The 24,018-nt window shown below is 39.1% G+C and overlaps 1 protein-coding gene across 1 annotated transcript; it reads right to left on the reverse strand.

Moving 5' to 3' along the window:
* Positions 1-1,379: 1,379 nt before the first annotated feature.
* LOC117341652 (extracellular tyrosine-protein kinase PKDCC-like) lies at positions 1,380-21,182 on the reverse strand. The gene is made up of 2 exons (XM_033903514.1): positions 20,526-21,182; positions 1,380-3,271 (listed from the first exon to the last, which is right to left on the reverse strand). Exon 2 carries the CDS (start codon positions 3,264-3,266, stop codon positions 1,965-1,967), a length of 1,302 nt encoding a protein of 433 aa, XP_033759405.1. The 5' UTR covers positions 3,267-3,271; positions 20,526-21,182; the 3' UTR covers positions 1,380-1,964.
* Between the last annotated feature and the right edge of the window lie 2,836 nt (positions 21,183-24,018).

Below are 24,018 nucleotides of genomic sequence, written 5' to 3' on the forward strand. Positions count from 1 at the left end.
ATAGTCTATGATATTTCTGAAATGCAAAGTAATCCGTTATAATCTCATGCAAATAGTCGACAAGTACAGTAGACTCTTACTTATCAACTGCCTACTTTAGGTAATTTTTATTAACCAAACCACTAAGCTGTGTCTTAAGCGTTTCTCTATTGTGAACTTTTCATTTCTTGATAGTAACATGTTCAAGCCACAGTAGATTCGATATTCAAAGAGTTCTTTTCATTACGATCAATATCTTGATATACTAGGATTCCGGACAGAAATATAATCTTATGACATCATTTTTAGATATTAAGTTTAGTGTGTTTCATGTCTTGATATTTAGGGTCGTTCTGTTGTCACAACCCCGATTATGTCTTTGGAGAACATCAAATAACCTGGAGATGAAAGAGTATAGATCTTGCACGGCGTGTCTCGTCGATGAATTAGAAGTTTCCGGAACACTTGTTTTTCAGGATATCTGTGGGAACTTTTATTTGTTGATATTTTACCCTAGTTTTATCATGTTTTAGTTGGAATTCCGGTGTCAATATTCCCCTGCTATTTTTAAAGAACGTTAAAACTACACGCTACTTGATGTTCCAAAACACTAACGTATCACTTTTCCTCCTAATCAACCAAAAGTGTGAGTCCTAACACAAATATTGTAAACAGTATGACTCTCAAGGCGATACAATCTTCGTCTAAGGCAAAGCAGTTGTTTAACAAGAAATATAAGATGTCTATAGAACTGATCATTTTACGATGAGTGCATCTGATTTTCAACATAACCTAACCACATAACCATGCACAACATAGTTATTCACATGGTATCCCTTCGTCTATAGATATTGTATATTCAATGTGACGAAGTCATCGATGCAGAAGACGTGTGTCTGTCTGGAACGCATGGTCGTATTGATGCTGAGTTGGTAATTCCGACCACATTTACGGGCGGTATTCTCTTTATAGCATATATATTTAATATTAACAAGATTCTGTTGATGGCGAAAAAATAAATTGAATACCATGTGTGAAGAAGTATCCAATGTAATGAATGAACACTAATCCGGAATATTCAGGTGAAACATTAATTGAGACACATAGCTCTGGTTAATAGCGGTTCATTGACCATCTCAGTTTTTACCAGTGTCTGAAGAACAATTTTGCCATCGTAAACCAGTGGATAAAACCCAGACCGCAGGTGGAATCGGGGCCTTTTATCCACTACTGAAATATAAAAAATGATCAAACTAGACCAATTAGGCTCTTAATCACTACGAGTTGTCATAATCCCATACGGGACCTTCCAGCCAATTTGTGATCTTCTAAAATCTCCGTCACTGACAATCACAAGCAAACAAAAGATGTGTACGTAGTAAAAATGTAGTGAAATTTAATGTGAAAAGTGGTGCCGAAAAAAATTAAATGAAATCATCTTGACTTAAGTTGAACATTCTGTTCGCTGAACAACTAAAATGCGATATATAACATGTAAGATTTGTTATATATATTGGATGTAATATCAAGGCTATTTTGTTACAAATACTATTTGTTTACATTATACGAATGTCGGTATATGATTATGAATATTGCATTTAGGAATTTCTTTACAACAAATTCAATATTATCCACAATGATTCACATCAGTCGCCTCTGTAATTGATTCACATTAGTCTCCTCTATGAATTACAACCACAGATGCATATGTTATATTCAGAGACGATTTTACAGACAGGTAAGAATTTTGCCGACGAGTTTGTAATGTGTATGACTCATGAGGAAAAAAGTTATTCTCCTCAGTATATAGGAAAGATACAACAGTCGATACCGGATCGTTACCGCAACAGGGTCCGACGTCTTCCAGCAGGCTAACAATGTTCTACTACAAAGGTAATTATATAAAATTCTCATCTCTTCTCGACTCGGCTGATTGCAGATCTATAGTAATTAGATTTATACAATCGGTCGCCATTTGTTTGTGTCTATAGGTGTGATAGGGACTCCTCCAGAAACTCTATCAGTTCTAGCGCAGTGATGCTGAGCATTTCAAGACGTGTGTTGACATGTGATAAAGACTCGACAATAGTAGAGGGGTATGATGAAGGGTATAACAGTCTTTTAAAGAACAGTCTATTCATAGATTTCAAATTCTGTTTTGCATTATAACCGATACATAATCCCATTTGACACTGAATATCGTATTCACACGTGCGATAATGAATTTTAGGATTTTCAGTCATATGATCACTGTCTGAATATATATCACAGGAAGGTTCGATATTATCTACATCGTCAAGGTCAATCATCTTTAAAGAAGAATTCACTAATAAAAAATGACCTTCTTTAAAATCCTTGATGCGAAGAGATCCTAACGGCGAATACTCTAAATAATATAAAAATTTAGCTAAATTAACAGCCCTACGAAGTTTAGCCTTCATCGGTAAAAACTGAAGATTATCCAACACGAATCTTTCTCCGTATTCGTATATAGCCACCACCCCATGTTCCGACATGTCTGTACTGTCGCTCTCCTCACTACGAACACAGTAACCTAGCAACTGAACAAAGCCCGGATGATCAAGTTGTTCTAGTAGTAATATTTCTTTCATTAGTTTCATCGTTGGAAATACGAAACACCTGGACCGCTGGAATGTGTCCCATTCCATACCCTTTTCACGAATGCCCTCCAAACACTGTCGCACCTCTTTTTGATGACGTGTTACCATTTTTACCGCCACTGGTTGACCTTTGAACTTTCCAAGGAATGCTTGTTTTGAAACGCCGTGTCCGACTTTCTTTATTAACTTAATCTGATGAATGTTTGTACAGTTGAATACATACTTAGCTTTTGTTACAATCGGCTGTTCAATTTTACTGCCGATTTTATCAAAACCTTTCAAATCTCGCAAATTCCTGGTGTTGAAGTATCGCACCGCGAGATCATTGGAGGCGAGAGCTTCGGGGGATTCATCCGATAAGAGTTTGTTTAGCATCTCTGATAGCTTGGTTCTCTGTCTGTCTATGGCTTCGTATTTTCTTAATACCGAGTGTAGTAAGAGTGTAGAGTTATGACTTTGTTCCCGTGGGAACACGTCGGGAGGAGTGGCGTGTTTCCGGAGTATCTCCGTTTGGCAAGCATTGTCTAGCATCTTTAACATCACCGCAGTGTACAGAACGAACGGGAGCAGGAATATCGACACCTTCACGTAACGTTTGTCCATGTTCGTCAGCACTGGCAGATCTCCAACAATTCGACTCCTGGCAAAAGGACGACGTGACGTCATCAGACCTGGAAAGATATAGGACAACATGACGTCAACAATGATGTCATAGAAACCGAACAATTCCTGAAAAATCACTTATTTATTTTTATAACTATGTTTAAAATTTCTAAGATCTTATTCAATGGACATGCGCACTTCAAATGGACTCTAGTGACAAGACATGGCGACTGAAAATAGTTATATGGGTTTATATATTAACAAACATGGAGATAGTCTTCCTTGAGTAAAACTGACAAAATGGACAATGTGGTCATAGGTAGTTGTATGTAATCGGCTGCCCACGGTAATACGCAAAATTAACGACTGGGACACTTAAAGCATGAACCTTTCATGTGTAACATTGGTACACAACCTTACAGCGTAAAATAAAATAAGGCAAGTCATGGAAAAACAATATCTAGCAAACGACACACTTGAATCTGCAAAAACCAAAACACACAAATAAACCCACATGCCGTCATATGTCATTTGGTGACGCAGAACTGTTTCAAAATCATTTGTCATCACCGGGAGCAGGGAGATGAAGAGTGGAGAACATTTGTCATAAAGTTAAAGTAGCAGAGATATACAGAGTAAGTGATGTTCCGTGTTTATAGCAGGTTATCATGGGGTTATACGGGTTTAACCTTTACCAAATACGGCATCACCGTTTTAGGGTATATACGGTATCACCGTTTTAGGGTATATACGGTATCATCGTTTTAGGGTATATACGGTATCACCGTTTTAGGGTATATACGGCATCACCGTTTTAGGGTATATACGGCATCACCGTTTTAGGGTATATACGGCATCACCGTTTTAGGGTATATACGGCATCACCGTTTTAGGGTATATACGGCATCACCGTTTTAGGGTATATACGGCATCACCGTTTTAGGGTATATACGGCATCACCGTTTTAGGGTATATACGGTATCACCGTTTTAGGGTATATACGGTATCACCGTTTTAGGGTATATACGGTACCGACAGCGCCAAGTTTTGATATACTGAATTCTGTTTTGTTTGATGATATCACAACAAACATTAATAAGTACTTTTGTCCTAGGTAGACGTACAATACGGTAATTAGGCACGCGGTTATCCGGGCTGGGAATCTTTAGAGGGCCTTTCTCGTATCGTCTGGCGTGTTTTTGTATGGAGATGCGGGAGACAAGGAGATACAGTGTGTGTATACATGGAGCCAGGTATGGTGTGTTTAGCTAGTACAAACAATCACATATATTTTCTGAAACAAAATAGAAAACAAAATAAAATCCGATTTTCCGAGGCAATTTTCTTTGGACAAATTACTTCTGCCGTGGTACATTTAAGTTTAAAGACCAGACTGAGATAATCTAATAACTCACGACCACAGTCCTGAAGGAAGAGCTTGTACAAGTAAATGGATTCTCTATCGTCGGAAAGAAAAACTGGCCCGATCCAACTTTAATTTGATGCCCCAAGGAATTTCGCACAGACTTCAGAAACCATTTTTATAATGACTACCGCATAAAAAGTCGCTTTGTATATTTGTAGACCAGTGTAATGCATCCCAAAAGGGGGATTTTTAACGAAATAATTTGTTTGTCTTTTACGAATTCCGTTTTACCAAATATATTATACATACATTTGTACGTACAATGTACATGGATCGTGTTAGATGGGTGATAGCGACACTGGGTATGTATGTGGCAGAGTATTGATTCCCTGTTAAAATTCTTATAGGCAAGGATCTTAGTTCAACTTTAGTAGATAAGTTTCGTCAGATGAATTTCTGTCCTAATAAGAAATCGAATAATTATCTTCTATTGTTAATTCTTATACCATTGGATAATATAATTTTAAAGCAATGGAAGGCATTTCATGTTAAGGGATATTCATGTCGTGCAGAAATGGTTCACACATATCTTTTCAATATATATTTCCTAAATGTAGACATAAAATGATGTATCTGTACTTCCTATTGACCTCAGCACTTGTCTGAGTGGCTTCTTTGAAAACGTAGATCCTTTAAGATCCTCTCTCTTCCCTGTCCCCTCTACTCCCCCTCGTCCTCTCCCTATCCTGTCCCTCCATCCCCCATCCCCTCGCTATTCTGCCCCTTCTACTCCCCCGTCGTCCACATATTACCCTGTCTCCTCCTCTACTCCCCATCGTCCCCTCGCTATTCTGCCCTCTCTACTCCCCCTCGTCCTCTCCCTATCCTGCCCTTCATCCCCATCCCATCGCTAGTCTGCCCCCTTCATTTATCATCCCCTCACTATTCTGCCCCCTCTACTACCCCTCGTCCACATATTACCCCGTCTCCTCTACTCCCAATCGTCCCCTCCCTACCTTCTCTTCTACCCCCTCGTCCTCTGGCTATTATGTCCAATACTTCCCCTCGCCCTCTTAATTACTATGCTACCCACTCTATTCCCAATATACCCTCCTTACCCTCTACTCTCCCTCGTCCCCTTATTATCCTGTCCATTTCCCAATCTCACCTCCTATTGTCCCCAGACTCCTCGTCCCTCCCTACATACCTTCCCCTCCTACTCCCTCCCCCTCGTTCCCTCATCCTGCCCTCTGTACCCCAATCCTCTCCGTCAATCCTGTTCTTATCTCTATCTCCTCGTCCCCTCTCTATCCTGTCCCTCGACCCCCTCGTCCCCTCCCTATCCTGTCCCTATACTTCACCTCGTTCCCTCCCTATCCTGTAACTGTACCCCATCGTCCTCTCCCTATCTTGTAACTGTACACCCTCTTCCTCTCTCTATCCTGTAACTGTACCCCCTCTTCCTCTCTCTATCCTGTAACTGTACCCCTCGCCCCCTCCCTGTCCTGTCCCTCGACCCCCTCGCCTCTCGCCCCTCCCTATCCTGTAACTGTACCCCCTCGCCCCTCCCTATCCTGTAACTGTACCCCTCGTCCCCTCCTCATCCTGTAACTATACCCTCTCGCCCCCTCCCTATCCTGTCCCTATACTTCACCTCGCCCCCTCCCTATCCTGCCCCTGTACCCCCTCTTTCCCTCCCTATCCTGTAACTGTACCCCCTCGCCCCTCCCTATCCTGTCCCTATACTTCACCTCGCCCCCTCCCTATCATGCCCTGTACCCCCTCTTTCCCTCCCTATCCTGTAACTGTACCCCCTCGCCCCTCCCTATCCTGTCCCTATACTTCACCTCGCCCCCTCCCTATCATGCCCCTGTACCCCCTCGTCCCCTCCCTATCCTGTAACTGTACCCCCTCGCCCCCTCACTATCCTGTCCCTCGAACCCCTCGACCCCCTCGTCCCCTCCCTATCCTGTCCCTGTAACTGTACCCCTCGTCCCCTCCCTATCCTGTAACTGTACCCCCTCGCCCCTCCCTATCCTGTCCCTATACTTCACCTCGCCCCCTCCCTATCATGCCCCTGTACCCCCTCTTTCCCTCCCTATCCTGTAACTGTACCCCCGCGCCCCTCCCTATCCTGTCCCTATACTTCACCTCGCCCCCTCCCTATCATGCCCCTGTACCCCCTCGTCCCCTCCCTATCCTGTAACTGTACCCCCTCGCCCCCTCACTATCCTGTCCCTCGAACCCCTCGACCCCCTCGTCCCCTCCCTATCCTGTCCCTGTAACTGTACCCCTCGCCCCCCTCCTTATCCTGTAACTGTACCCCCTCGCCCCCTCCCTGTCCTGTCCCTCGACCCCCTCGACCCCCTCGTCCCCTCCCTATCCTGTAACTGTACCCTCTCGCCTCTCCCTATCCTGTCCCTGTAACCATCTCGTTCACTCACTATCCCTCCCCGTATCTAAGACCCTGTCCTTATCTATATCTCCTCGTCGCCGCCTGTTGGTTCATAATTTCCCCCGAGTGAGAAGGATTCTGCATAAGAGTTTATGATCACAGCGATCAATTCTTGCCATAGTTTCCTCGGGACCTTTCTATTGCTTAACCTAGTGAAAATTCAATGGTTATTCATATCGTTTTATATCCCCACGATCGCCCCAAATATACCACATATGTTCTCTGTCAGGCTCGAAGACAGGGCACTGTACAAACAAACGCACTCAGTGAGCAATAAATCCACAGTCTCGATAGGATACAAGAATTTGATAACATGTCAAATAATACGCATTTCATTAAAGTGTAATGTATTTGTTTATCTCTGGGCTAAGGTGCATCCAGATGAAACACTTAATCCTACCATACACGTGTTTCAAACGGGTGTACTTTATATCAATACTGGTGACTTGGCTGTCCACATGGACAATGTTTGAATAAGTCTTTAAACATCTTAATTTATTTCGTGCATTGAAATTTACAATTGATCGCTTATCTCTCAACAAAACATGATTTATTTCTACATCCGTCAAATCTTCGAATAGGGAGATATTATGACAAATGTCCAGATACAAATCGTAGAAGATATCCAACTAGAAGTGACATGTATTGGGACAGGGTTTGGTTTGGTTGGTTTAGTTTGGTTTAGTTTGTTTAACATCCTATTGACAGCCAGGGTGACAAGTTTGGTTTGGTTTGTTTAACCTCCTATTAACAGACAGAGTGACAGGTTTTGGGTTAGTTTGGTTTGTTTAACCTCCTATTAACAGCCAGGGTGACAGGTTTGGTTTGGTTTGGTTTGTTTAACCTCCTATTAACAGCCAGGGTGACAGGTTTGGTTTGGTTTGGTTTGTTTATCCTCCTATCAACAGCCAGGGTGACAGGTTTGGTTTGGTTTGGTTTGTTTAACCGTCCTATTAACAGCCAGGGTGACAGGTTTGGTTTGGTTTGGTTTGTTTAACCTCCTATTAACAGCCAGGGTGACAGGTTTGGTTTGGTTTGGTTTGTTTATCCTCCTATCAACAGACAGTAGTGACAGGTTTGGTTTGGTTTGTTTAACCTCCTATTAACAGCCAGGGTGACAGGTTTGGTTTGGTTTGTTTATCCTCCTATCAACAGCCAGTGTGAAAGGTTTGGTTTGGTTTGGTTTGTTTAACCTCCTATTAACAGCCAGGGTGACAGGTTTGGTTTGGTTTGGTTTGTTTAACCTCCTATTAACAGCCAGGGTGACAGGTTTGGTTTGGTTTGGTTTGTTTAACCTCCTATTAACAGCCAGGGTGACAGGTTTGGTTTGGTTTGTTTAACCTCCTATTAACAGCCAGGGTGACAGGTTTGGTTTGGTTTGGTTTGTTTAACCTCCTATTAACAGCCAGGGTGACAGGTTTGGTTTGGTTTGGTTTGTTTAACGTCCTATTAACAGCCAGGGTGACAGGTTTGGTTTGGTTTGTTTAACCTCCTATTAACAGCCAGGGTGACAGGTTTGGTTTGGTTTGGTTTGTTTAACCTCCTATTAACAGCCAGGGTGACAGGTTTGGTTTGGTTTGTTTAACCTCCTATTAACAGCCAGGGTGACAGGTTTGGTTTGGTTTGGTTTGTTTAACCTCCTATTAACAGCCAGGGTGACAGGTTTGGTTTGGTTTGGTTTGTTTATCCTCCTATCAACAGCCAGTGTGAAAGGTTTGGTTTGGTTTGGTTTGTTTAACGTCCTATTAACAGCCAGGGTGACAGGTTTGGTTTGGTTTGGTTTGTTTAACCTCCTATTAACAGCCAGGGTGACAGGTTTGGTTTGGTTTGGTTTGTTTATCCTCCTATCAACAGCCAGTGTGAAAGGTTTGGTTTGGTTTGGTTTGTTTAACCTCCTATTAACAGCCAGGGTGACAGGTTTGGTTTGGTTTGGTTTGTTTATCCTCCTATCAACAGCCAGTGTGAAAGGTTTGGTTTGGTTTGGTTTGTTTAACCTCCTATTAACAGCCAGGGTGACAGGTTTGGTTTGGTTTGGTTTGTTTATCCTCCTATTAACAGCCAGGGTGACAGGTTTGGTTTGGTTTGGTTTGTTTAACCTCCTATTAACAGACAGGGTGACAGGTTTGGTTTGGTTTGGTTTGTTTAACCTCCTATTAACAGACAGGGTGACAGGTTTGGTTTGGTTTGGTTTGTTTAACCTCCTATTAACAGACAGGGTGACAGGTTTGGTTTGGTTTGGTTTGTTTAACCTCCTATTAACAGCCAGGGTGACAGGTTTGGTTTGGTTTGGTTTGTTTAACCTCCTATTAACAGCCAGGGTGACAGGTTTGGTTTGGTTTGTTTAACCTCCTATTAACAGCCAGGGTGACAGGTTTGGTTTGGTTTGGTTTGTTTAACCTCCTATTAACAGCCAGGGTGACAGGTTTGGTTTGGTTTGGTTTGTTTAACGTCCTATTAACAGCCAGGGTGACAAGCTTGGTTTGGTTTGTTTAACCTCCTATTAACAGCCAGGGTGACAGGTTTGGTTTGGTTTGGTTTGTTTAACCTCCTATTAACAGCCAGTGTGAAAGGTTTTGGTTTGGTTTGGTTGATTTTGTTTAACGTCCTATTAACAGCCAGGGTGACAGGTTTGGTTTGGTTTGGTTTGTTTAACCTCCTATTAACAGCCAGTGTGAAAGGTTTTGGTTTGGTTTGGTTGATTTTGTTTAACGTCCTATTAACAGCCAGGGCTACAGGCACGACTAAACAGGCTACAACTACATAAAGAGACAGGTTGGGAGTCACTTATTAAAACTAGAAGAAAAACCATCATACAAATTATCTAATTTCATTAAAATGGTTCATAAGAAATCACCGCCTCATTTACAAAATATCCTCCTTCAAAAACATTCCAGTATACATGGTTATAACAGTAGAGAAACTAATAAAGTCCTCCTAATTGTAACTTATATTTATAGTTCCATTTAATTCAGACTCAATGAACCTACCACAGATAACTCAAGTCTTAACTATATCAAGTCTGGCGTAGGAATACATTTGTCGAGCTTGGACTATATTTTTTAATTCCTTTTCAAAAGTGATCATATTTATATGAAATAAATTCCATTAAAAATAATATTTGTTTTAATTCGTTATTAAGTTTGCTAACGAAAGAAATCCTGAAAGTAATAACCATATGTAGACGAAGAGTGATGACGTACATACATTTCGGCAAGTTACGTGGTAGACTTGCACAAGTCCCTACTTGTCAAGGACAAAATATTTTACAAAAATATCAAAATAATATTAATATAAGGATTGAATAAAGTTATGTTGAGGTGTATGGTGGTATAAACCTCAATAGGTCTTGAAACAAATTTATTATGAACTACTTCGCAGTTCATAAAATTTGTCTCAAGACCTATTGAGGTTTATACTCCCATACACCTTAACATAACTTTATTCAATCCTTAAATAACGTCCTCCTAATATGATTTAAACGAATTCTTACAAAATGTCTTTCATGCCTTCAACAATTCCTCTTTGGAATAACCTTCCAACTATCAAAAACGACCTCACTCTTTCTAGACACAAACTGCATTTAAAGGCTCACTCTACTTCGGTGGTAACATTTTATTCGTCTGGAACCAGACAACTCTACCATGTTAGATTGCGTATGGAATGTAGCTCCCTTAATGACCATTTATTCAGGAAAAAACTTTCAAATCTCCGTTGCTAAGTTGCAGAGTATTTAATGAAACTGATGAACATTATTTTTTACATGGTTCCAAATACAGTAACATTAGACAAGATGACTGTTTCGCTTATTTGCCTTTGCAAACAACCTTGAAAAGTTTAGTCAATAGAAATACGGACTAACAGAGAATACTAATGAATTATGATATTGCAGATTCATGTTTATTATAAACCATTCCTACTATTGTTATCTAGACTCTATCGGCGCGTCACTAGTTGGTGGGATATCTAACCGACATATTAACCATCCCTACTATTGTTATCTAGACTCTATCGGCGCGTCACTAGTTGGTGGGATATCTAACCGACATATTAACCATTCCTACTATTGTTATCTGGACTCTATCGGCGTGTCACTAGTTGGTGGGATATCTAAGTGACATATTAACCATTCTTACTATTGTTATCTTGACTATATTGGCGTGTCACTACCTTGTTGAACATTTCCCTTTCCTTATCAATCATCCCTCCTCGCCATCTCCCTTGTGCTATAAATATTTCCATTCCTCCATCAGAGTACCTCCATATATGAGCTGATTCATTTAAACATCATTATTAGTTTACAATGCTGCCATTTACATTCAATTAAGGAGACAGATTTATATAAGTGTCTACCGCTTATTTCTGAAACACTTTTTCTATGTATATCTTACTTGAATACTTAAGTACATCTAGAAAAGTTTGAATTAAATGACACATAGTTAATTGTCTTCATTCAAAATGTTCTCGAAAATGCTTAAAATTTGGGCAACCAATGGTAGGCCTTTAGTCCAAAGATATCCTAGGAGTCTATGGCCACCTTACATAGAAAAGGGAAATCATACACAAAGCTACAGGGTACGTAACGTACAACGAGAGAATGGAGAAATGAATAATGATAGTGACATTAAGACGTATTAAATAATGCTATTTAAAGAAGACCCTGATGACTTCATGTCTTGGTATCGATATACCGGAAGCTATGGCGTCATCAAATCTAAACAAATCTCCATGAAACGACCTTTACCGATCTGAAATCGGAGATACATTGGTCTAGGACATAATAAATGTTGGACTGGTGAGAACAAGGGGGGCATTTTACACCTCCTTTACTGACATTTCTTTTAGACACAGAAATTCAGATTTTGTGCTTTTTCTCTTAAGACATGCATAATGACCAAAGAAAAACTCCGGGGCCGATGAACAAACGCTCTACCTGTGTTAAAATTTACAAATGACCCAGAGACTAGTTTAATCCAGCGTCATGTAGCCTTCGAAATAGAAGCTACCCCATGTTGCCAGTCATTATATTACGCAGAATTGAAGCAGCTTTCAAGCGGTTCACACAAATCAGACACATAACGAGCGCATAATGACGTATTGGAGTTTTAATTTTTCAGAAATAATTACAAAGAGAGATTTTCAATTCATTTACCGAAAAATTTTCGTCATTTCTGGACGAAGAGATCGGGATATGTTTTAAAATGCATAATGATTGAAGGAAATGTTCAGTGCCCGCAGTAACCCGAGCATGTGTTAAAGTAGAAGTATCCCGATTATAATTGTGTATGATATCGCTCCCCTGGACCCCATAAAACTTGATTTATATCAAATTTGTATCTGTCCTTGAGAACTGGATATAGAACCCCGCGATAAAATGAATACTTTTATATAGCATCGACATAAACATTGACAGGGAATTATGAGAAAGTTTCTGAATACTACATCGATACAGCGTAGGGGTGCTAGAAAAGCGTACATAAGCTTTATAGTCAGGGCTTTTAACATGGTATTTTATTCGAAACTGAGATATCTCGATTAGGGTGTGCTTAAAACAATACAGTTATCACATATCTCGGGTGGAGTATAGTATTTTCATTTTCAAAATATTGAAACCGAAGTTGATTTCCTGCCCGCGTTCCACATGTCGTCTCTCATACAGCGGCGGTGCCCCCTACACAACCAACAACACCCGATATTTTCTCTCCTACAGCGGCGTTGCCCCCCTACACAACCAACACCACCCGATATTTTCTCTCCTACGGCGGTGCCCCCCTACACAACTATCAACACCCGATATTTTCTCTCATACAGCGGAGGTACCCCCTACACAACCATCAACACTCGATATTTTCTCTCCTACAGCGGAGGTACCCCCTACACAACCAACACCACCCGATATTTTCTCTCCTACGGCGGTACCCCCCTACACAACTATCAACACCCGATATTTTCTCTCATACAGCGGTGGTGCCCCCTACACAGCCATCAACACTCGATATTTTCTCTCACATCGAGAGGTTAAACCCAAAAGATCTAAATAAAATGTTTATAACCATACATTCATTAATTGCGGTATATTTGGTTGGTATGCTGTGTGACAAACACGATCCCTCGGATTAGATTTGTCATACGTGTTATTACAGCGTGTTCTCTACTAGCCAATCAAAATCAACGTAACAACAATCTGGTATAAAGCTTCTGCATGTTAAATAGGCTCCCACAAACTACTTTCCATTAAAAAGTTACCTCGTCAGACTAAAAGTCACTAATAAATTGTTTTGTATATCGGACACTGACCGGCGGGTCTGAAGGCTTTGGTGTGGGATGTACCTTAATCCTACACTATACTGGTAAATCACCTAGGACAATGCCGATTAAATTAAGACTGTTAAATGGATTTCATTTAAGAGTCCGTTCATCGGTAGTATTATTTAATACCCCAATGTTGGATGCGTAAAATCCATAATATTTCGCTGAAACAAGATTGTAAATAATTAATGTAATCTAGTTCACGATCTCCCTAAAGCTGCTTCGTACATCGCGCGCGCACGTGCATGGATACTGTGCACTATTATCTCGTTAAGTGGCAATCATTTAAAGCCTGGCGTTGTTAGCCCATTTTATGTGATAAGATCTGCATTACAAAATAGAGGAAACTTAATAAATGTCACCAGTGTTTAATACAGTAACTACAATTACTTTGTAAAATTAACCTTTAAGAAATGTCATACCTTCATAGAATGGCATTTGTTTGTGGTATACAAACTATAACAAACCAGAATGATGACCAATATGTCATTTCTTACCTTTGCTATTTGGCTGCGAATTGACAATATGTGTAACTGTCTTCTTTGACCGACGATACGTATTGTAAACGACATTGACCTTTAGAAGAAACTCTGTCTGCTGGACGTGTAGTGCAATATATTAAAATCCAGCGAAAATATTGTGCTTCTCCCTTATACACTTTCTAATTCATGAAAACTTAAGAGCGGAAATGTAACCGCTTTTGATTCCCTTACACCTGTCCCTTATACAAATTGTCGAGATATGATATCGAATTATTATTAAAAAATATAGAATTCATTTTAGTCGCCTCCCATGACATACAGTGACATACAGTGACATACAGTGACTACAGTGACATACAGTGACATACAGCAGACATATTTCCCCGCTCCTGTACGGGTTCCATGTACTGGCACAAAGGTAGGGAGGGAGAGAAAAACATTGTTTCGCCCACTTCGAGATGAGGACGGCGGATCTCTAAATTTGAGGAAAGCTTACTACTCCAACGTTGCTGATCACTAGGCAAACTTCGTACTTGTCAACTTGAGAATCCTTCGTTCTTGGAATAAGATTATTATTGTATAACATCCTATCAACAGCTTTTGATATTTAAGGACGGCCTCCTCTGCATGTGTACGTAATGCATGCACGGGGTGATTATGAGCGTGTTGTGGTAGGCAGGAGTAGTACGGAACTGATGCCGACTTTATAGTGCTACCTCGCTGAAGCATACTGACGAAGACATCAGCATAATGCCCCGTCCGGTCACATAATACTGCCAACAGACCAACCAGTCGTCCCACTCCCTAAAATGCTGAGCACTAAGCATGAGTCGGGAATACCATTTGTAGAGACTCTGGTATGTCTTTTCAAGGGAAAGAACCCAGAGCTTCAGGGGCAAACGCTCAAATGGTTAGAGGAAGACGATCTACATTGTATATGAAAATGGGGCATTTACAGTGGTCTGCATACTATCTATCCAGTACAACATCTTAATTAACATCAAAGGCTGGTGGAAATGAACTCCAATAAGAGGAGGGAGGTATGCTGTGTAATGTGTTTTAGTATACGAAAAAGTGGTATATGTATACGGATTCCAGATTATTTTATGACAAATATTGGTCTATTTACTGAGGCACTGTCAAGGACAAAAAAAGTTGCTTAGAAAACATGAAATAAGATCCCAAAGAGGGGTGCCAATTTGGCCCTCTGGTGGCTATAGCCGATAAGTTTGATCTTTTTTGCACAAAAAGAAATACCTTCAGGTTAGGTGGTCATGATATGACATCAAACTAAGGTCAGGTGAGAGACTATTTCGAGTTATGAGGGGGTAAAGCGGGTGATCAATTTCCATATTGACTCAGTTTTGACGAAACTTAATGATATATTTGGAATCGTTCTTCATAATAATGATGCATAGATATTTTGAAAATAAAATCAATCGAAAAAAATAATAACCCATACTCAAAAAGTAGGTCACAGTGACCCAATTTTAGAAATGACAATTAAGACAAATATGTATTCTATTTTTCCATTTGTCAATATGCCTTTTGTCATTACGTCATTTGTTAGTAAGGCATTTGTTAGAATGTTATTTTCCATTACGCCCTTTGTCAGTACGCCGTTTATCAGTAAGTACTTTGTCAGTTGGTCAGTTGTCATAATGTCATTTGTCAATAAGTAATTTGTTAGTATATCAGTAGTTAATTTGTTAGTCATTTGTAGGTATGTCTTTTGTCTGTATGCTATTTGTCAGTATGCTATTTGCCAGTAAGTCATTTGTCAGTATGCTATTTGTCAGTATGATATTTGTCAGTAGGTATTTTGTCAGTATGCTATTTGTCAGTATGCTATTTGTCAGTATGTCATTTGTCAATATGCTATTTGTCAGTATGCTATTTGTCAGTATGTCATTTGTCAATATGCTATTTGTCAGTATGCTATTTGCCAGTAGGTATTTTGTCAGTATGCTATTTGTCAGTATGATATTTGCCAGTAAGTCATTTGTCAGTATGCTATTTGTCAGTAGGTATTTTGTCAGTATGCTACAAAATTAATGGTATCCATCAGTGATGGTACATACTGTTCTTTCTATGATTTGACTCGAGACCAACTCTGCATGTCTGTCTTTATAATTGACACTAGACCAACTCTGCATGTCTGTCTTTATAATTTGACACGAGACCAACTCTGCATGTCTGTCTTTATAATTGACACGAGACCAACTCTGCATGTCTGTCTATATAATTGACACTAGACCAACTCTGCATGTCTGTCTATATAATTGACACTAGACCAACTCTGCATGTCTGTCTATATAATTTGACACTAGACCAACTCTGCATGTCTGTCTATATGATTTGACTCGAGACCAACTCTGCATGTCTGTCTATATAATTTGACACTAGACCAACTCTGCATGTCTGTCTATATAATTTGACACTAGACCAACTCTGCATGTCTGTCTATATAATTTGACTCGAGACCAACTCTGCATGTCTGTCTATATAATTGACACTAGACCAACTCTGCATGTCTGTCTTTATAATTGACACTAGACCAACTCTGCATGTCTGTCTATATAATTTGACACTAGACCAACTCTGCATGTCTGTCTTTATAATTGACACTAGACCAACTCTGCATGTCTGTCTTTATAATTGACACTAGACCAACTCTGCATGTCTGTCTTTATAATTGACACTAGACCAACTCTGCATGTCTGTCTTTATAATTTGACACTAGACCAACTCTGCCTGTCTGTCTTTATAATTGACACTAGACCAACTCTGTATGTCTGTCTATATAATTTGACACTAGACCAACTCTGCATGTCTGTCTATATAATTTGACACTAGACCAACTCTGCATGTCTGTCTATATAATTTGACACTAGACCAACTCTGCATGTCTGTCTATATAATTGACACTAGACCAACTCTGTATGTCTGTCTTTATAATTGACACTAGACCAACTCTGTATGTCTGTCTATATAATTTGACACTAGACCAACTCTGCATGTCTGTCTATATAATTTGACACTAGACCAACTCTGTATGTCTGTCTATATAATTGACACTAGACCAACTCTGCATGTCTGTCTATATAATTGACACTAGACCAACTCTGCATGTCTGTCTATATAATTGACACTAGACCAACTCTGCATGTCTGTCTATATAATTTGACACTAGACCAACTCTGCATGTCTGTCTATATAATTGACACTAGACCAACTCTGCATGTCTGTCTATATAATTGACACTAGACCAACTCTGCATGTCTGTCTATATAATTGACACTAGACCAACTCTGCATGTCTGTCTATATAATTGACACTAGACCAACTCTGCATGTCTGTCTATATAATTGACACTAGACCAACTCTGCATGTCTGTCTATATAATTGACACTAGACCAACTCTGCATGTCTGTCTATATAATTGACACTAGACCAACTCTGTATGTCTGTCTTTATAATTGACACTAGACCAACTCTGCATGTCTGTCTATATAATTGACACTAGACCAACTCTGCATGTCTGTCTATATAATTGACACTAGACCAACTCTGAATGTCTGTCTATATAATTGACACTAGACCAACTCTGCATGTCTGTCTATATAATTTGACACTAGACCAACTCTGCATGTCTGTCTATATAATTGACACTAGACCAACTCTGTATGTCTGTCTATATAATTGACACGAGACCAACTCTGTATGTCTGTCTTTATAATTGACACTAGACCAACTCTGCATGTCTGTCTATATAATTTGACACTAGACCAACTCTGCATGTCTGTCTTTATAATTGACACTAGACCAACTCTGCATGTCTGTCTATATAATTGACACTAGACCAACTCTGCATGTCTGTCTATATAATTGACACTAGACCAACTCTGCATGTCTGTCTATATAATTGACACTAGACCAACTCTGCATGTCTGTCTATATAATTTGACACTAGACCAACTCTGCATGTCTGTCTATATAATTTGACACTAGACCAACTCTGCATGTCTGTCTATATAAATTGGTTAAAGTCTCCCTTTTTACTTTATTTCTATCTCAAAGGTGTTTGGTTGTTTTTTGTGCTCATTTCAAGGAAGCAATTCTCTTCATCTCCTGTTTACAGTTGAGCTCGACCTTGTTTAAAAATAGATTGGTTAAATTTATCGACTTTTAAGGCTATCGGCATATAAATGGTTCATGGCGTATATGCATGTCATTGGTCAGATTGTGAATTCGAGTCTATATAAAGAACGTTGACGTTGTGCAGTGGGATACGCTGCGGGTATTTCTGGCTGGTCGATTAGGTGCCGTAGAACGCGGGTCCGAGGCCCGGTCAGGGCGCGAGACATAAAATTGTGAGTGTTTTCCTAATATATATATCGAAATAAAAAAATAATTAAGGAATTTGTTTTTTCATTGTCTACTGCTGGGTAAACTTCTTTCTATACAGATATTTTAAATAGCGCACATTAGTGCGTCATGTTGTATTATCAGTGAAAAACAAAATTATCTTAAGCACCAGTAAACGATTAAAAACAAGAATTAACCCTTATATTTACATTTTAACCTGTGGTTTTTTTTTCTTGTTATCAAAAAATCAAATCGGCATTTTTGTTTTCGGCGTCATACAAATAGATGTAAAAACCGGGTAATTAATGGAATCGCTTAATTCCTGATTCCGGCTGGAAAAGTGATCAACTACCGGAATAAACATGATATAGTTCCCCAGTAACATCGGGTTTTTTCATTCGATTCTTCAAGATATTTCAGAACACTTTATTTTTCATCGTTATATTTAAGTTTATTGCACCATTTTCCATTCATAATTAGTGGAAAAACAGCAAAACAAAAACGCATTTACACTAACTGGTGTCTCTAATGTCACTGACGAGTCCAGAAAGGACCAAACAGCTGTATGATGTCGCTATCGTCACTGACGAGTCCAGAAAGGACCAAACAGCTGTATGATGTCGCTAACGTCACTGACGAGTCCAGAAAGGACCAAACAGCTGTATGATGTCGCTAACGTCACTGACGAGTCCAGAAAGGACCAAACAGCTGTATGATGTCGCTAACGTCACTGACGAGTCCAGAAAGGACCAAACAGCTGTATGATGTCGCTAACGTCACTGACGAGTCCAGAAAGGAGGAAACAGCTGTATGATGTCGCTAACGTCACTGACGAGTCCATAAAGGACCAAACAACTGTTTGGTGTCTCTAATGTCACTGACGAGTCCAGAAAGGACCAAACAGCTGTATGATGTCGCTATCGTCACTGACGAGTCCAGAAAGGACCAAACAGCTGTTTGGTGTCTCTAATGTCACTGACGAGTCTAGAAAGGACAAAACAGCTGTATGGTGTCGCTATCGTCATTGACGAGTCAAGAAAGCTAAATGCTGTCCCTTTCTGGACTCGTCAGTGACTTTAGGAGTAGAATCTGTTTAGAGTACTGTGGGGGTAACTAGGCTTGAAGAACACTGCATTAAAAGATAATAGAGCAACTTGGCTTAACATGTAAGATAATTCAGCAACGATTAAAATATGGAGCAATTGAATTAAAGATACGAGGGCTGATTGATAAGTTGTGAGTCTCGTATGGTGAAAAAACTGGATAAAAATATTGTGGTGTAATTGGATTTAACATATACATGAAGTGGGACAACTGGATTAAAATGTCTTGGAGCAAATGTATTTAAAATACAGTGGGACAACTGGATTAAAATGTCTTGGAGCAAATGTATTTAAAATACAGTGGGACAACTGGATTAAAATGTCTTGGAGCAAATGTATTAAAATATAGTGAAGAACTGGGTTAAATATATACTGGGGCAAGTATATTGCAAATATACTGAGGGCAACTGAATTAAAATATGATGGGGCAACTGCAACTTGAGTAGAGGAACAGTAGGGCTATTAAAAAACGAAGCAGTACTTAGTATGAAGTAGGTGGAACTGATTAGAAATAATTCGGTAACTGAATCAGTTTACAGTAGAAAAACTGGATTAATGGATAGTGGGATAACCTGGTTAGTACCTAGTAGTAGAACTTGATACAGATAGAGAACTTTACATTAATCGATAGCGGGATAGATTAATTAATGGATAATATGAAATTGAATCAATAAAGGTTTTATGATACTTTCGAGCCTATCTTCATAGCAACATAGCACACCTCGCTTCAGTTCCGATCCCCTGATCATTGTAAAAACTCGCTCGACTTTAGATTATAAATTAGATTTATGGAGTCGATGGAATCATCTAAAATGGTGCCATTAGTTTCTTTGACGTATCATATTATGACTTTAGATGATAAATTAAATTGATGGAGAAGATAGAGTTATTTAAAAGAGTGCATAATATTGGTGAATTAAACTATATATAGAACAGTGTATGGAAAAACGTAAATATTCAAAGTTGGGTTTTATTTGTAAACTCGAACCATTCTTCATTGTATTGGAATCCAAGCACATATATACAACTGACCGACAATGTTGAATACAAGTGTAGCTTAAATATCAAATAATACATAATACACTGTTATCACCTATGCTGGTTCGTTTCCATCTACTGATAGGTATATCATTATTATCCTTGCCCCTTGTACTGCTATATCTATAATCTTAGTTCCAATCCTACAGTCTGGTTTCTAAGAAACAATGAGTGTTCCTAAATATTTAAAACAGTTATACTTACTCTGTACTTGGAGTGGGATAAACTGCTCGGTGTATTGACTTAGGATTCTAACAACCGAATATAAACGTCCTTGGTTAGTCCCAGTATAGAAACTGCAATTGAGAAAGAAAAATCCTTAAAAATGAAGAAGTTATCTTCAAGTATCAAGGCCTCTTGTGGCGCAACGATTATATATGTGTGTTGTATGATGAATTATTCCTCACCAGGCATGCAATCATTTCTAGCAATCTCCCTAATGGCATAAAGCTTGAGGCTTAAATCTCCAGGTAACATCTATCATCACCAAGCTTTGGGAATCATTGGTAAATCATTCAAACCAAGCCACTTCGGATTGTCCTGAACTCCCTCGACAGTTGTTATCAGCATCATAGACTAGTCGGTGATAAAAAAAAAAACTATTGAACCAAAAATCATGAAACACAAATCCTCTTAAAATGAAAACTCGACAACCAGAACACACCACAAACTGTTTATGGAAAACAAAGGCAATTATAAGCCTCTTATACGGCAAACAGATAGAATGCCGTTTGAAAGTTCTTTTGAAGTAGTGGTGCAGGGTTTGACTGTATCATGATGTATTCCACTTTGTCCGATCTGTCGGTACATGTCGTTAGTACTAGTATGTTGGTATGTCCGGACTGAATGTGTTCCGCGTGCCTACACGTGCTCGACTGATACAGAAGGACGTGTTGTAGTGTTTATAAGCGGTGCTGTTTGAGTGGTGTGTGTATATATAATGAAACTCGACCTAGCGTTGCTGTCAATTCAACGTTTCACTAATCGATGAACACATCCCTCTATTATAATATTGTGTTTTACGAGTCAATTCCCTGTAAGTCTGAGAAGAGAAGATACGAATATATGCATCACATGAAGACAATGCTAAACGAATTATCCTAAAACCCAGGGATCAGAACTCCAGAGGAAGTTAACAAGGTTTGCTCCGGAAGTATCAGTAATTTGGGGGTAAACGGTGCGGGCCATCATCAACGCTGTCCTCGCGTCAACAACCGCTATTACAATAATCCTAAATATCCGTCCACCTGGTACCATCCTCTTGGCTGATGAGCCTGCCACTAGAGGGTTATTTAGATGTCTGTGGCATATTGTCCCTAGAAAGCTTTCGTTCTCAATGACACCAGCATATGAAGATAGAAAAAAATGAAATAGTTTTTATTTAAAGAGTAAACGTTTGCTGAAACAGTCATTTTCCTATGTTTGTTTCTTAACTTTTGAAATTTAAATATAAACATGCATGTTAAATGTGTCTAAATGAGACCATATTAAGCTGACAGTATCGACAATAGGATTGGTCGACTCTTTTATCTTCTCTCGGTTGGCAGAGCAAAAATTAAGTGGACGCTGTTGTATCCCCGGCCATCTCCGCTCTCTATCACCAAACACGTTCGTCTTCCATCGACGTGTTCTTGGTGCTATTTTGTCTGGAGAACATGTCCATGTTGTGACATAATATACCACCTAAGTCTGTCGAAACAGTCCATTATCAGTGACACCCTCTCCGGAGAAAACATGTATATCAGTATGTAAATACACTTATACGCACACAGGGATACGTCTTAAAGTCTACAGGATTTATCAATATTTCATGGATATTGAGAAGTTGTCTCGGAAAGACTCCGCTACCTGACACCCTTACAAGTCCACATACGATAGAAAATTGTAGCATCGATACAAACGATATTTCCTAGTGTTGATGTAATCTTGGAAACTTCTGGTTTTGAATTATGATTTGATAAAATATAGTTACACAGGTAAAAGATAATCCGATCCGTTACACAGTAAAGCTGGACAGTTGACGTGAAACTCCTTATTGTACCTAGCACTATCAAGGTATATTATAAATTGTGTTCAATACGGCTGTGGCAACAAAACCTTTGTACAAATAAAAAGTTAATATGCCTGGTGGTTCCGTTGTCACCACCCTAGTTCTCATTTTGAGAGTATAACTTAACTGTAAATACTCCTCCGACAAATTACACAGGCCCGATACGTTATACAATTTACCGATAGTCATAATCATCAACCTTATGATGGTGATTGTGTAACCATAAAAAGAAGAACCCGGTTTGTATGGCCGATGTCGTCTATGAACCAGAAGACGCTTACTCTTCCGGAGTATCTGGTTATAGTCTTCTTGTACAATGTACCTTTTCAATGGTCCCCATATAAATCTATGCTTCTTATTCGTAGTTTGCTCTCGTTTTATGAATTTTGCTTTAGAATATGAATTTTGCTTTAGAATATGAATTTTGCTTTAGAATATGGATTTTGTTTTAGAATATGGATTTTGTTTTAACGTTGGCATTCTCTGTGGATTATATAAAATTCCACCAAATATATATTGCTGACATTTCAAGGTCATTTCAAAAATGCTTTACATTTAACGATTGATATGAGAGGCCTAATATTTATTAGAGAAAGGTGTTCAGTCATAAACGTTTGCCAGGCGATCGTTTCTTCCTTCTCTGCAAAAGTCAATGCCGCCATTTATAGTTATGTCTTTCTGAAAAAAATCCCAAGGTCATAGTAGACGAGTAGTTGATCTATTGTGAAGGGCTGTTTTTTGGTTTTTTTTGTTTTTTACTGACGTAACAATCCCACACTGTTACCCTTCCGATACACATACACACACTTACTCGAAGTTGCCCCCCCCCCCCCCCCCCCCCCCTTATAACAAAACAATTAATACAATGGGAAAATAATGCATGTTTATTTTATACAATCCTTTTATTTTAAAATTTCAGAAAGTGCGTAGGCCTTATTAACTCTGCGCCGTTTGACAAAATGATCAACATATAGCTTGTGCATGGTTTCATAACACATCGCAATTCAACGGTTATGTGAAAACAGAGATGATGGGGAAATAATAGAAACAAGGATGGATAGTATTGCAACAGCAATACTATCCTGCAATACTATCCTGCTTGAGCTAGAAGTGCACCTATTCATTTCCCATTTTTTTTTTTTTTTTTTTTTGAAAAATGGTTTTTCGAAAAAAACAAATGTTGGATGCACAACTACATGTTATACTGATTATGTATACCGAGTTTCGTTAAGATCGGAGTAGTACTTTAGGAGGAGTTGTCCGGCCAACTATTGCGTGACAGACAGACAGACAGACTGACAAACGGAAGGACGGACGGACGGAGGGTAAACCTATAGTACCCCCGTTTTTCAAACGGCAGGGGACTAATAATGGGAAATAATATAGATAATAGGGCAATAATAGAGACAAATGGAAATAGTAGAGAAAATGGAAAAATAATAGAAATAATGCAGTTTAATAGAGATAATGGGAAATAATATAGACAAGTGGAAATAAAACAGATAATGCGAAATAATAAAAATAATGGGAAAATAATAGAAATAATGGGAAATAATAGAGAAAATGGGGAAATAAAAGGGATGATTGGAAATAATACAGATAGAGGGAAATAATATAGACAAGTGAAAATAATAGAAATAATGGGAA

This window comes from Pecten maximus, chromosome 14, assembly GCF_902652985.1.
Source record: "Pecten maximus chromosome 14, xPecMax1.1, whole genome shotgun sequence".
Taxonomy (NCBI): Eukaryota; Metazoa; Mollusca; class Bivalvia; order Pectinida; family Pectinidae; genus Pecten; species Pecten maximus.

Excerpts from the sequence above, each read along its gene's own strand:
- LOC117341652 (XM_033903514.1), bottom strand. The coding sequence starts at position 3,266 with ATGACGTCACGTCGTCCTTTTGCCAGGAGTCGAATTGTTGGAGATCTG.